The following is a 15,546-nucleotide window of genomic DNA, read 5'->3' on the forward strand; positions in this document are numbered from 1 at the left end:
AGCCAACTGAAGTTAAGCCACACAGCATAAGAGCAGAACATGGGAAACGCTGCCTTCAAAATAAAGGATAATTTGACAGGACGATGTGGCGTACGCTGTACAAAAACATTTAATAATTTATTTTTTTAATTTAAATATATATTTTTTGAACACCCCATCATCCAGGACGGGCAGGCATGCAAAATACATGACTTTTTCCTCATCCTGAGACAGAAGTTACACAACATAAGCATTTTATTTTGAAGGGAAGATGATTTCCTTTAAGACTTGTTTTCTTGGGGAAATTTGACATTGTGTCTCTGGAAGTGAAATCATGTGACTGTTGCTGTGGAGATGAGTGGGCGGGCGTGCTGAGGCGCTCTTCTCGTCTGTTTAAAACTCAGATAACAGAGTTAGTGTGTTCTGGCAGTTAGCAGTGAGGAGAGGCCCTCTGCTGTCAAACTTTTACTGAGTAAAAGTTCAGAAGAGAGTAAGTAGCAACAGAGTAAAAGATGCAGTCTTTATGTTCTAAGGAAAACACTGTTTGATATGATGGATGACATCAAAAGGCAGATGAAGGATAAAGTTATAAATATTGAAATTTAGGCTATTAAGTAAATTATACAAAATAATCTCCTCTGCTCTGACCAGCCTGTCACTGTGAATTGCACCATGGACGTCCAGTTCATTGATTCAGTTTATAGAAAGCAGCATTTGCACTTTGCAATAGATGTGACACTAGTATAAAGCATTTTTTAAACCTTATATTTACTACTTGTAAACACTACTTTGTTAAAGAAAGAAAAAATACTCCAAAAAGCACATATAGTAGAAGGTTTCTAACTTACCTTCCGTGTCTGGAAAGCAGCGAGAGCCAGGAGAAACTCAGACTCACAATTACAAGCAAATCTCATGATTTGATATAGACCAAGGGACCTGTTCTGTCCTCTTTTGTTCTGTCTTACTAAAAGTAATGAGAGTGTATTTTTTAAAAGTGAATTCCCCATTGCTGAAGATGTTAATTCACACATTTAAACAGAAACACACACCAGTGGTTCTTAGTGATTTTTACTATTCACTACAAAAAGAGAACAAATAGGTTCAATTTGGTTATTTTAAGCTGAAAGATGTAGCAAATAATGCAAAAGATATTCAAATAATCAGGATGTTCAAAACAGTGTTATGAATGTTGTAACCTATACTACAAATTATTATTATTATTATTATTAATACTGGATTATATACCCATGTATTTATTCACCAATGTATGCTTCAGTGTTACACATTTTTTAATGTTTTCACACCTTCCAGGTTACCATTCATTCAATGTATAAAAGACTTGACTGGCTTGAAATAAGTAATTCATCAAAAAAAACATCATGTCTGAAAATGGCTGAATATGGTCAGCAGAGATATCAAGTTCATGTGATTTGCAGCGAAAGAGCTAAAAAAAATGCCAAAACACTGGTTAAAATGATGTCCCTGTCCTTCTCTGCAATATATTGAAACAGTGAGATACATATATTCAGGTCAAGACAGCTTTTCTTTTGAGTTTTTAAAAAAAGAGAGAGGAAACATCACACAAAGGGAAATATCATATAACAGGGAGACAAAAGAAAGTTTGACAGAACAAATCAAGTATGCAAACAAGACATAATCCACATAATAAAGTTATTTTGCTTGGTTGTGGTGTCACCGACTTTACAGTAAATGAAACATCCAGGGTGAGTCCACATGGTCTGCTTCCTTTTTAATCATATCAGTTGAAAATCTGACATTTATTTTATTCACATGATGAATTTCTCACAAGATTAAACTGTTGCAATTTACCACATCCATCAGGTCAACAGCACTGTCAACAGTCAGTCTTAATGCCCAGCTCTGCAGGGCAGTGAGAGAAAAGCTGGCTCTGGCAAAGTGCATCACTCCACATGAGAATATAGTCAGTTGTAGAGTGACACACCTGGAAAATAATATAAAAACAAATAAATAAATAATGCAACATTTCAATAACTTGTGTTTAAAGGGTCAGTCCAGTGATTAAGTCTTTGTCTGCCAAAAAATTAAATTTAAAAAAAGAATGGTCAAAATGAACAACAGAGGCAAAGATATCCTGGTTTTTAATCTCTGTTATGAGTCAAGCTTTAAAAATATGGATCCTACATTTCCCATAATACAGCTCCTTAGGATGTTTTGTTAGACCCTCTCTGCCTACCTATGACTTTTAAACTCCATGTCTGCTTTGTAACACAGGTTTTCTGTTATGAAAGTGAAGTCTCCAAGACCAAACTGAGATTATTATTATCACTATTAGTGATTTAGGAAATGACTGAAAACATTGTTGGTTTTGGTCTTTTCATGGGACTTGTCAACAATAAGAAACATATCAAGCCTGATCCTTGCAAGGATTCTTACTGTGGTGAGTCTGAATATGTTCAGTAGATATCATGGCATTGTGCGATTACTTGTGTACGAATTGGGGTTACCAAAGACATGGGGACCATGAATATCTTCAGCAAAAATGGCTTTAATTTTCAAAATAGACATGTTGTCCAAATGGAATTTTTGACCTGACAATGGTACTAAAGGGGAGGTCAGGGGGTCACTAGTGTCACTGGGAAAAAGAGCCTTTAGGACCCATAAATGTCCATACAAAATGTCATGGAAATCTGTCCAGTTGATGAGAATTTTTACACAGGATGAGCAGACAGGGTGATTGTGTGGCGAAACTCAAACAACTGTCACATGACAGTCACATTGCATTAATTATGGCTGTTCAGGTTTGTTGACTCAATTTAATTTGTTTTCATGCATCTGTCTCCATCATGTGTGCACAGACACCGACTAGTATGCAAAATCTGAGTTCACTCACATAGGCCCAACCAGAGCGGTCATTCTACGATGATTAGATCCAAAATACATCTTTAACTATTCCCTCATACTGAGCAGTTCCTCATTATGATCCTTCACATTAACATTCCAAACAGCCCACAAGGCTCCACTTACTTGTCACAAAGTGACACTTTGTATTTACTAAATAGCCTTGTCAAAGACTGGAGTACGTTACCTACCATTCAGGTTTGGATTCTTTGAAAACAAAGAAATGGCAAGGCCATTGGGAAATCACTGCATCTGAATTACTGTGGTTTACCAAGTCTATGGAATTCCTGTGACCTAAACAAAATCCTTGCCCATTTTAATGATGAATGATGATTCACATGTATCTCTAGTTTAAATCCGTGAACAAGTATTAGAACCAGCACTGAGGGAATGATAAACTGGACCAGTGGACCTAATGTGTGTCAGTTAGCTGCTGAACTGCTGAGCACTGAAGTGAGTCATGGCTTTGTTCCTCTGAGACACAAAGAAAAGCAGTCATACAAGAAGGACTGGCTCACTAGTTTGTTCACTTTTACTTCTTTATACAGCCACCCTGAAGCTCAGTTTACACTCCCCTCGTCTTATTTGTCAGTTTGTACATCCTTGATTCCTTTCCTGTGAGGACAGAGGAGTTCAGGCAACAGGCATTTAACAAAATAAGACATCCTTGCTTTGGAGCCGTCATTTTAAAGCAGCGTCAATTAAATGAGGTGTGGCACAATGTCATCATCTGTCCATTGTTTTGTTATAGCCTACCACCACATAACATGTTCATGATTGAGTGATATACAGTATATACTGTATATCACTCAATCATGAACTTTTGTGTCTAAGTGATTGGACTGGACCAATTTTTGAAATTGGTCCAGTGTTGAGCGACAGCGAGAACGCTGCAGCCGGCAGCTGCAAAACAAGCTGCCATGTAATCCTTTGGGGCAATAGAGGAATATATTTATTAAACAACATAGGAGCAGGACACAGAAGTGTAGGCAGGCCAAGCTACACAGAACACAACTAAACCGAACAAAAATCCTACAAAGACTGAACAGAAACCCAGGACCCAAAAACTGAACAAATGAAGAGATGAGGTGCAGGTAGAGAGATGGGCAGAGACGATCAGGAGAGGGGAGTGAGGTGATGAAACAGGAGAACAGACAGGGAGCCATTTGGCTGGAGGAAACACAGGGAGGATGACAGGGCTGACGAGGCTGATACAGGGCAGGTGTGTAGGTGGGCAAAGCAAGCACAGCAACACAGCAAAAAACACAAAGCCCAGAAAACACAAAATTCTTCATAATAAACCAACCTGGATAGAACCACGACAGAATACACATGAATACAACTCAAATACACAAGCAACGCTACAACCTCTCTTCTGTAATAAACAGAAAACCAAAATAATCCTCTTAATGACTGAATATAAACTATGTGATGAATGAATAATGAAAACAAAGACAGACTACCTAATAAAGGCAACTTAAATAATATCATGCCAGATAGTCTTTTAAAAACACAACTCAAATCAGCCTTCTCCAACACAGTCCAGTCTTCCATAAAAGGGAGAAAAGGCTGAGGGCTCTGGTGGAACGGAGGAGAAAACTGAACAGCCTCAATAACCATAAAGAAGAACTGGAATTAAACAGACACATTTATTTGCTGTTTGCACATTGCAGATATATTTGCAAGTCCTACAGGACTCTTGCATGCCTGTACATGGGCTGTAAGTGTTGCATTTGTTTTGATGAGAAATAATTTTAAGTTATTAGGAGAGAAAACTATTTCATGATTCAAATCGAGACTGTCCTTCCAAGAAAACAACGATGGTCCCCTCCCCACTCAAAAATGTTTTTTTTTACTCATTTTTACTTTACCTTAAATCTGAGTGTAAGGTGTGTACCTAAGAGCAGGATTTGTGACATCACAACTAGTTTTGACCCAATTGTGGTCCAGTATGCAACCTACACAAGTGTGATGTGGAAACTTGAAGCCTCCAATCCACAAACTCCGAGAATGGACTTTACAGTGAAGTAGGAAACATCTTGTGTCCAGCAGGAAAACTTTTCAATGAAAAATATTTTCATATATGAGTTGATATTATTTTAAACAAGGTAATTTAACTCTTTGTGAAACAACATATCTGACACAAATGATTACTCCAAGCAGATTATTCGTCTTGTATTGTATAGTATAGTATATGTCTTAAGACATGTCTGAAGGGGTGATGTCTCCCTGAACCTGTGTCCAAACCTAACTGGACCCTAACCACAGGGTTGTCAAATGATAAAGCATATTTATTTTTCAGCAGTTTTAGAAGGCACACACAGTGATGTTATCCTGCTGATAGGGGCATCAGATCAGAAAAACACTTTATACTGGAGTACATGGACCAACAATGTATTTTGTTGTTCAAATTGCAGCATGCATGTCGCAAATTTGGTGAGACGACCCCAGCAATGTTAAGATGTTTTGCCATTCAGTGATTCTGATCAAGTGTACATAGTGTGCAAATATGTACAGTGTACGTAATGTGCACAATACAGGAAATAGTGGGGTTCAAGGCAGTTTGTTTGTTTGTTTTTTGTTTCTTATTACTGTGTGGGTTGGTCTCAGTCTCAATGTGTCTGCTATGCTTGATGATGTCATACTGGAGGGGTCTTTATTTATAAGAGTTACAGCCTGTAGAATGAAGCTGTGGAGGTGGCAGGTAGTCTCAGTCCTTAGGGCTCAACAGTAACTCTCAGTCTACATTGAGAGTATGTCACTCTCACCTTTACATTTGAGTACAATTTTTGCATTTAAGACATCTCTGATTAGCATTTACACTGAAGCTTTTGGATGAAGATATTATAGATATGGATCTGTAATACACGCAAGTAATCAACTTCATTCTGCTCTGTCTTCTCTTCTACATTCTGGCCTTCTCTTCCTTGCTTCAGAGTGACTTCCTGGTGGTAGACAAGTGTTGGTGGGGGAGAGGAAACACGCATGGGAACATATATGAACTCAGAGAGAAGAGAACATGGAAACTCAACACAGACAGAACCAGGACTGAAACCCACAGTGCTCTAAGAATCTTGTATGTTGAGAAACACTATCCTCAGAGGCATGTGTTGACGTTCAACATTTAGATAAATGAATGTTTCAAATTCCTTTAGTGTGAATATGAATGCATTGCGAAACTTAACTGCCATGAATGTAGTAAGTTCTAAGAGCTTGTGCTATAGCTCCACCTTCTGTAAAACTGAGGAGCTACAAAAACATTACAACTGGACTCCACAGCACTTTTGATGAACAGTTGAGGCAGCAGCAGGAAGCAGGCAACGGAACAAATTAGGCCATCATGCATTTTTATAACAAACTTCAATAAAAAAAATAATAGTATTAGTGGTTTTCATGTGGAAATTAATTACTTTTTTTTTTTTTTTTTTTTTTTTACATCAGGACAATATCTCAAAGGGGACGTGAACACATTGGGCTTTTATAGTAAGTGCACTGGCTGGGATGGAACAATAGCTTTTACTGAAGAAAATGTGTGTGTACTCGCTTGAGCTCAAATAGAGTGCAATGCATATCAGAGAGCTTGTTGTTTAAGGCAGTTAAAAAGAAAAGTAGGAGAACTCAGTCAGGCCACTCTACATGTTCATGCTGCAGCTGGATAGTGTGGGGGTAAGATCACCTCTTGGGGAGTGGAGGACTTGGACAAGACTTAGACAAGAATCTAAGCATAGAGGATGTTTTATAATGTAGAGATCATAAAGCCACCTGAGGTGAATTTGTTATTTGTGATATTGGGCTATATAAAAAAAAATTACTTGACACAGCCACAGTAAAGTTTTAACAAGGAACTTTCGTTCTCCTGTGTGCTTGTTAGATTTGCCCATTTCACCCACTACAGCACTGGGGAGCAATGTCTACTCCTGCAAAGACAAGAGCATGGCTTGCACGAGTATGTACACTAAGGGTTCTTCTCAATACCCAGGCTTGCGTTATTTGCAAGTAGTCCATCAGGACCTCAAGAGTGTGGAGGTTCATCAGAGCTGGGACACTCTTGATTAATAAAGACCTCTTGTCACTAACGCAAATACAAATACTATACATGACCCAATTGAGCTCAGATGATTTGTTGAATTAAGAGTTAGATCAACCAAACAGTATTACAGTTACAGTGTGATGACAGTAAAAAACTCATATTCAGGAGCTCAGAGGAGAAGCACATAGCTTCAAGGTAGGCTACATAAAACCACCACCGCCTGCGGCCAGTCCAGGGCTGGTCCATCCTCCTGTTGTGTTCAATCCAGTCTCATAGGATTTACTCCAGTGAGGCCTCCTGACAAAAACAGTGCACTACAGCACCAGTACAACAGGAAACTAGATCACAAACACATTCTATTCACTTCCCTCGTTTGTCTCCTGCAGCTCTGCTTTCTTCTCTGGTGGGGCCTCCACTTCTGCCCTGCCTTATTGTTATTAACAGATAAAATACAATGTAAGAGTCCTACTTAATAAGTATTTTATTGGCTGCTACCTAAAAAAGGTAGTCATTATTTTAAAAAAGAGAAATGAACAGTCACAATAACATGAATGTATGAATGTATATATGTATGAGGTATATAATATAGCAAATGGACTATTCTGGTTTAATTGGTTTTTGATTTATAGGGAAAATTGCAAAAAGTGTTACAACTGTCCCTGGTCTCCCCTACTGTCAACTGCAGTCTTGAACGGAATGTCCCAAATGTCCTCTTTGTAATATTGCAGTGTGAATATAAAATAACCAAAATATCCGCCTAAAGTCATATGGGGGACGTTATTATATGACCAATTTAGACCCATATGCGAACTGATGAAGTTGTCATCAAAATGTTCTCATACGAGCAACAGGTGACCATATGGGAATATGTGTTTATGCCCCAAATGTCCTCTTTGTAATGTTGCACTGTGACCATAAAATAACTGAAATGGAACTTCGCCCGAAAGTCATATAGGGAACTTTGAACTACAGCACTTTCATAACCAAAAAGGACGTTTTAGGAACGTCCCCAATGATCTGTAAAAATTTGGGGCGTTTGTCACCTTTCCCTAAAAGAGAACTTTTAGGGAACATTACGCAAGGTCCCAAGAACGTCCTCCTACATGGGCTGTTATTTCACTGTACAACGTTAAATGAGTTTTCCATACATTTATTTTTCTGTCAACCATTTACAGCTTTTTATCAAAATTTTCTTTTGTACTATCTTCCATGTTTCTTAGGATGTGTATACCTAAAATATCTATGGGGCCATTTATCCATTTTATAGGTAAATTGCAACACAGCTCAAAATTTGTCCCTTTCAGTGATCCAATTCGTAATCATAGTGAGATTTTAGCCCGGAAATAACAGAAAAAATATTCAGTTCCTCAACTAATGCAGAGAGAGTAGCAACATTTGGTTGAATATGAAAATTAACATAATCTGCATACATTTACATTTTTTATTCTAAACCATTTATTTTAATACCTTCTATTTTATTATATTGATTCCATTTTTTTCGGCCATACTTTCTATTGCTATGATAAATAGATCTGCGGAGAGTTCAGTGTTGTATTGGATTGCATTACACGGAAATGCGTATATTACTTTGTCCTCCCCATTTACAATATGTAAAAGACTGTGGACAAAACATGCTGTGATTGGCCAGGAGAAACCAGTGGACAGATGCATTTCTTTTATGGTGTGCCCTGAAGTGAGACTCATAGGCAAGGCGTTCCCTCAGACCATGTCCACCCCAACAAGAGCTACCAATCAAAGTCTTTAAGCTGGGCGCTCAACCATGGCTGTATTACAGAACAACAGGAAGAAATTGTTACGGAGCGTAAAGAAGGTCTGCCTGTAAGCCACAGCTCAGGGCGGAAAACTCTCTCACGCGCCAGACAGCTGAACCGAACAGCACCCATTTAGCTCAGAGCGGAAGTTCGCGGAGTGTCATGATAGCAGAGTTTGACACATAGTTACATGAGTTCGAGGAGAGACCGCTTCTTAATATCATTCTTTGCCGCTCAACCTGGCGCCACGGCGGAGTCAGGCCGTCGACTGAAGGTAAGTCAGTGGAGTGTGAAGGAAGTAGTGGGAAAGGTGTGGCACATTAGGCCTCCTGTAACTTCCCCTGCATGCTGGCATCATAACAAGGAGGAAATATTGTTTACTGTACGCATGAGTTAGCTCCGTTGTTTGTGTGGAGACATGACGTGAAGTTAGTCAGAACTACAGCTACCACTAGCTGACATAACTAAGGACAAAACTCTCCAACTCCATGCTTATTAATCAGTAACGTTACATTCCTCAGCAGTGCCAGGCTAGATAATCACACTGACTGACTTATGGCAGCACATGGGCTTGTCATTATGGGGACATTGAAATCCGTGCAATACGTCGGCGTTTATACTGGCCTCAAAACATTCGTTTCAGAAGTTTCATAATCTAGTTCGTTTGGAATTGTTACAATTTTCTGGGAGACAGTTACTTTACATGAGATATGATTCAAATATGATGAGAAAATTGTATTAAAAGCTTAGAATATTAGATGAAATGTTAGTTGTGAATAGACCTTTTTAACAGCAGACATTTTGGCCGCAGGGAAAGCAGATGTCACTAATAACATTAAAGATGGCTCCCAGTTATGTATACATGACAGTGTGACAGTGAGCCTCACAATGCATCAATACCAGGAAACTACAACTCAAGCAGCTAAATGGAATTCACCCATTATTCATTTTATTCTTTACACTTGTGTTTTTCCTACTCTCACATGTCAAAATGTCAAATTTTATATTACTTATTGATCAGATGACTGTGTATAATGTGAAGGGTGGTCACTTGAAGCAACCGAACCACACAGAATAATAATCAACTCTGCAGTTTCCTTCAGCTTTTTTAGCATCTCAGCTAATTGTTTTGTTTTTACAGCCCACAACTTCACTGTTTGGTTGAGTCTCAGCGTTCTCATCCAGCAGTAGCAGGCAGATATTTTTTCAGTGACTGATTAACCCACTGTACACTACCTGCTCAGCACCAAATAGCAGACAAACACAGTTACACCCCATTCAGAACAACACAGTGACGTGTTGGGGGGTATGTATCTGTATGAGTGTCAGCTGACCCTCAACCAGGGTTTAGACGCAGCCTGGTTTTGGAGACCTGGTGTTACTACCTGGAATAGAAATACATTCGGTGATATCGATGTTTAATTTGTCAAGAGAATAAACACAGAGAGTGAAATGAAACTACACAGCAGACTGTAGTCTCTGCTAACAGTGAGAAGCAGGGTGATGGCTGCAAACATGCGTTGTGTATGCCCACATCATACGCACATCTGCTGTCTGAAGGTGATATCAGACAGTAGCTGGTGGACATAGTGGAGCATTTAGCAGCTAAAGAGACAGATATTTTTCTCAGGAGTTGGTGGAGACCAAAAACAGAGCTAAACGAGAGTCAATATTGGACTTACACTCATCGGTAATGGTCATGTTAAGCGTGAAAGTTCATCCAAAGGTTAAGGTCGTGGGAGTTTTCAACTTCCTCTCACGGTCTTCGTCAGAGAACGGAGTTTTCTCCTAAACAGGCGATTTTTTTGCCGAGCACACTAGACAATTCAACTCGATAAGGTTAAAAAAAAAAAAAAAGGTTTGATTGGTCAAGAAACATGAAAAGTCAGATGATCGAAGCGTGGGAAACAAATCATCAGATTGACAAAAATTTCTTTGGAAAAGAAAGGAAAAGCATTTGGTAATAACAAGCCATGTGTCACAGTTGATTTCCTGTGCTTATTTTCGGTTGTATTTCCAAATAAATGTGTTTCTGTAGAAACTTGGCTAGTTGTCAACCTGTCTGACTCAAGCGATCTGCCAGACCGCTCATGTTTCTTGACCAGTTGGACTTATTTTCAGCAATGTCACCAGGGTCATACATCTCTGCAGTTATTTGGTGAGTAAAATCTTATGTTCAATATGAGAGGATTTTCACATATCACTCATATGTGCCATATGTGATGTAGGAGCTTAGGAGGACTGAAGACAGATAGTATTAACATTCTGAAATACAGGAGCAAATTCTTTCAATGTGACTGCTGAATACACAGATATCACATTGGTATCTAATGCGTAAATCTCTAATTCCTGTATTGTTTGTACATAACGGGGCTGAATCACCTTTCCTGTTCTGTAGATGGGAGACGCCCAGTAAGCCTGTTGATCTGTGCCAGCGCTCTTCTCTCTTCCACCACCGTCATGATGACCGGTCGCTGCACTTTGTTGCCAGAAGTTTTGCCAAATGTAAGATTCCAGCCCGAGCCTGACTCCGAATCCATGTGTGGCTTCTCTGAAGAGCCGCCTCTTCCAGGAAAAACCATGGAGGGGTGCAGCGTGTCAGCCGGCGAGCAGCTTCAGTATTACACACAGGTGTCTACCAAGCTGGACGCTCAACTGATGCCCGCGGCGTTGGACACGTACAGCAAACAGTGGTAGGTCATGTATTCATTCTAGTTTTTCATATTTCTGATTCTCTGTTTGTTGAGTCTCTTGATGTGTTGTGATAGATTTACACTCTTCTGTCAATGATAGCAGATATATGCAAAACACTAGTTGTAGTGACCATTTACTCTACTTAAAAAAGCCTACTGCTGCTACTGTGATATGTTTGTAGTGATTCCCAGGAAACGGCCAGTTTGTTGATGAGAAAAAGTTCAGATTTATTACACAGATCGTTTCAGCGCACCCCTTGCTGAGAAAGTATGTCCGTTGTCGGTGTGTTGGGAACAAACAAAGGCCGGAGTTTAAGCACAGTCATTAATCTTAAATGTCTACTCCTTCCCCTCACTCGTGTCTTCTCCTCATGTCTTAGTCGCTCCTACGTAAGACACGAAAGCGAGATGCAGAAAAAGACGTGAGCGGAGAGGAATTTGAGGAAACATGTTTTTTGAGAAATAGACGTTTGAGGTGACTTCACTTTCTCATGACGTCTGTACAGCTGAATCACCGCTGGCTCAGCTTTCAGCCTGTGAATGTTAACATCTTTTTAATGATGCCTTGGAATTTGTATTTGTTGATAATGTGATGATTTGGTAAAATAATAAGAGCACACAGTTATCACTGCTAGCACAGCGCTGTAGTGATGTCCTCTAACATGACAGAAGAATGTGTCTCTTCAAATAAACAGTCTGACAAGCATCCGCATATTATAACATCAACAAGAGATCTGTCAAACCACAGTCGGCTCAATACACATGAGACACTTCTAATGTGTAAGAATACACCCAAAACACAAAGAAGATATGTTTCTACTGCTCTTCTCCTTGAGCAGCATCCATGATCCAGGTTTAAAAATGGGGAAAATGAAAACAAGTCATCTTTCTAATGAATGATGAAAGTTGATTTTTATGCTTCATTATTAAGACATACAGTGAAGCCTCCTTGCTCCTCTGAATAGCAGTAAAAGGTAATTGAGATGTCCTGCGTGATGGCAGATGGAATGATTTCCGGATCAACCTAGAGGAGTGAAGGAGCGAGGAGACATGGAAATAAGGTCATGAGAAAAACACCCACTTGGTGCTTTCCACTCTGCTAATTTATACCTCCCGCCATCCTCGCTCCTCTGTCCTCCAGCTGTGAGCTAATAGTTCTCCCTCTGCTATCATCGAGGACGTTCCTATCCCCTCAGTGCCTCAGAGGAGAGAGAGGAGGAAACAGGACTTTAATGTATTTGGTGGATGATTCACAAGAGCAATTAAGAGGGGAATAATAATAATAATTTAATATCTGCCTGAGCCTGAAAAGGACATCAAACTTTCACACACTAGTAAGTAGGCAGTATTTTATTTAAATATAGCTGTTTTGTTTATTGCTCCTTTACGTTGGTTCTTTTCTTTCAATAATGAAGGGATTTAAATGGTCTTACTCTGTGACAGTCAGACACTGCCATAGATCTATAATCAAATAATAAAACATTAGAGCAGTCATTAGCTGTTTCCATTTTAAATTGTTTCTTCATAATTTCCCTAATTCCATAATTGAATAAAGTTCCTCCGTCCTCACATCTCTTCCTCATACCTCTCTTTCATCCATCCTCAAGACGCAACGAGAAGACGTGTCCCCCTCGTCTTCCTTCACTCATGTCTCTCCCTCGCATTTTAGCTGCTCCCAGCGAGGACGTGAGAGAGAGATGAACTGAATTCATCAAACATGACGTCCTCGCTCATTTCGTCCTTTTCAGGCTCAGGATGATTTTATAGGAGACACGCAGCTGTGCGGTGTAGCTGTCCAACAGAGGATACACCTGTAGCTCCTCTCTCCTTGACTCCTCAAGACTCCTCAAGGTGCATTTAACCAGCTGGAGGATGGAGGAGCCAGGACGGGAGGAAGCATAAATTAGCAGAATGGAATGTCTCTATCATAAATGAGCAACACCTAAATCTGATTAACCTTGACCTCCTTATGTACAACTCATATCAGTTATCACAAAAAAGTGAAGCTGCACCTGGTGGTCGGAGGTGTAAACACAAATGACACAAAAATATACATAGAACTGAAATTGGCTCCAAAAATAGTTCTTTTTTAAAAAATTTTTTAGTAACATCCTGCTTACAAGTGTCTGCTGCATAAAATCATTCAACTGTAATAGCAGTCTGCAGAATGCACAGCAGTATCGTACAGTATGCCAGAGGCGTCACACACCAAGGCGACAGAACCGTCAACCTTAGGAGAGAGTAGCTAACACTACAGCACACTGACTCCCAACTCCTCCAGCTGAAGGCCATAGACATGTGCCCATACAGAGTATTTGAAAACACCAAATTCAGAAGAATGGCACTGACTCACCAACTTACCCAGAAAATAATCACTGTTTATTTCAGTTAAATCCGGCTGGAAAAATTAATTAACTAAAAGAATGAACAAAACAGTACTTAGTACTGAGTGCTTGAGTAACAGCGGTTATTATTGTGCAATTATGTGAATCACTTTTCCCCAGTTGCTAAACCTCCAGATGAAAATACGTCAAACGTGACATGAAAATTTTCATTTTCATTGAATGTATATAATCTATATATGCCATACATGATATATTCACACAGTATTTGAAGCATAACAGACCAGTTCCATCTCCTCCTCAGTGCTCTGCCAGAGAGCCCCATGTGTCGGATCTGCCATGACAGCGGGGCCCAGGAGGAACTGCTGTCCCCCTGTGAATGTTCTGGGACCCTGGCCACCATCCACCGCAGCTGTCTGGAACACTGGCTGTCTGCCTCAGGAACCAGTCACTGTGAGCTCTGCCACTACCAGTTCACTGTGCAGAGGAAGTCCAGGCCGCTGCTCGAGGTACAGGATTAAGAAAGATCCAGTTCACTGAGTCGTTGCTTCACATTTTTGGTCTATAACTGACTGTGCTTTGATTCTTGCCGGTGGTTTAGTGGCTGCAGAACCCAGGTCTTCGTCAGGAGAAGCGCACCCTGTTTGGTGACATGGTGTGTTTCTTGCTCATCACACCTCTGGCCACCATCTCTGGCTGGCTCTGCCTTCGCGGTGCCATCGATCACCTTCACTACTCCAGCCGGCTGGAGGCCGTGGGGCTCATCACACTCACTATCGCCCTCTTCACCATCTACCTCTTCTGGACCCTGGTTAGTATGCTGAGGCGTGGGGCTGTAGATGTTATGCAATATTAACCACACATAAGCCGTACTTCAGTCAGCCTGCCAAAGTATATTTTTTGAAATGTTGAAGCTACAGTAATGGTATCTTGTAACAATTTCTTCTGGATGCCCCCACTGGGGTTGTAGCAGGTCTCCACTGAAAATGACCGACATCTCGCAGAAATAGTTGCATTATTTCCTGTTAAACGCACACATCTTTCAAACCACAAAATTCCAGTTCCTAACTCTGGTTTTCTGTTATGAAGCTGAGATAACACTGGTGACTTCACTGTGACATCATCAATTGCACTTCTTTCTTTCTTTCATTTTCTCAGACTTGACAAACTTCCTTCCTCACAGGCTAAGATGAACTAACCACAACATGTAAAAATAGGTGGTGTGACCTTTTTTAAAATGTCCATCGCATAGTGAAAATGCAATTTTTAGGTGGAATCCTGACATCCGTCCTGTCCTCCCCAGGTGTCTCTCAGGTATCACTGTCGACTGTACAACGAGTGGCGACAGTCCAATCAGAGAGTGGTTCTCCTGCTCCCCAGGTTGCATAGTGAGCCGTCAGCGCTGCACTCCTTCCAAGGCTCCCAACGAGGGAAGCAGCCGTCCAAAGAGTCAATAGTCTGAGCACAGAGCCTTCTCCAAGGCTCTCATTAGGATACGGACACTGTTCATCCTCTGCTCCCTTTGCACTTTCAAGTACTCATCCGAGACCTACTAGAGCTGATGTCACATGTGTGAATGGACTGGTAAGATGGTCCAAGCAGTCAATGAGCACTGTGAGCTGATGAAGCAGCCATCTTGGCTCCTGATGAGGGGGAGGGACTGCAGGGTGTTCGTCGACCAAATGACAGAGAGATAAACACTGTGATTGTAATGTGCAGTAACAGCACCACGCCTTTGATTAAATTAAGCCCAAGTGAGACATGTTTGCACCGTTATGAAGATATTATGGCTATAGCGTTACTTCAAAGAACAGGACAGTTTGACATTTAGAGAAATCTCGTTTATCACA

At 40.3% G+C, this 15,546-nt stretch overlaps 1 protein-coding gene across 2 annotated transcripts; it reads left to right on the plus strand.

Moving 5' to 3' along the window:
- Nucleotides 1-8,674: 8,674 nt before the first annotated feature.
- LOC122968877 (E3 ubiquitin-protein ligase MARCHF3-like) lies at nt 8,675-15,546 on the plus strand. Of its 2 annotated transcripts, XM_044334390.1 has the most exons (6): nt 8,675-8,935; nt 10,700-10,819; nt 11,060-11,354; nt 14,001-14,205; nt 14,298-14,507; nt 15,000-15,546. In XM_044334390.1, exons 3-6 carry the CDS (start codon nt 11,122-11,124, stop codon nt 15,156-15,158), a joined length of 807 nt encoding a protein of 268 aa, XP_044190325.1. In that variant the 5' UTR covers nt 8,675-8,935; nt 10,700-10,819; nt 11,060-11,121; the 3' UTR covers nt 15,159-15,546. The 2 variants fall into 2 exon arrangements, with proteins under 2 accessions (XP_044190325.1, XP_044190323.1); XM_044334388.1 differs by lacking the exon at nt 10,700-10,819 and having other exon boundaries at nt 8,694-8,935.

Source organism: Thunnus albacares, chromosome 18, assembly GCF_914725855.1.
Source record: "Thunnus albacares chromosome 18, fThuAlb1.1, whole genome shotgun sequence".
Lineage (NCBI taxonomy): Eukaryota > Metazoa > Chordata > Actinopteri > Scombriformes > Scombridae > Thunnus > Thunnus albacares.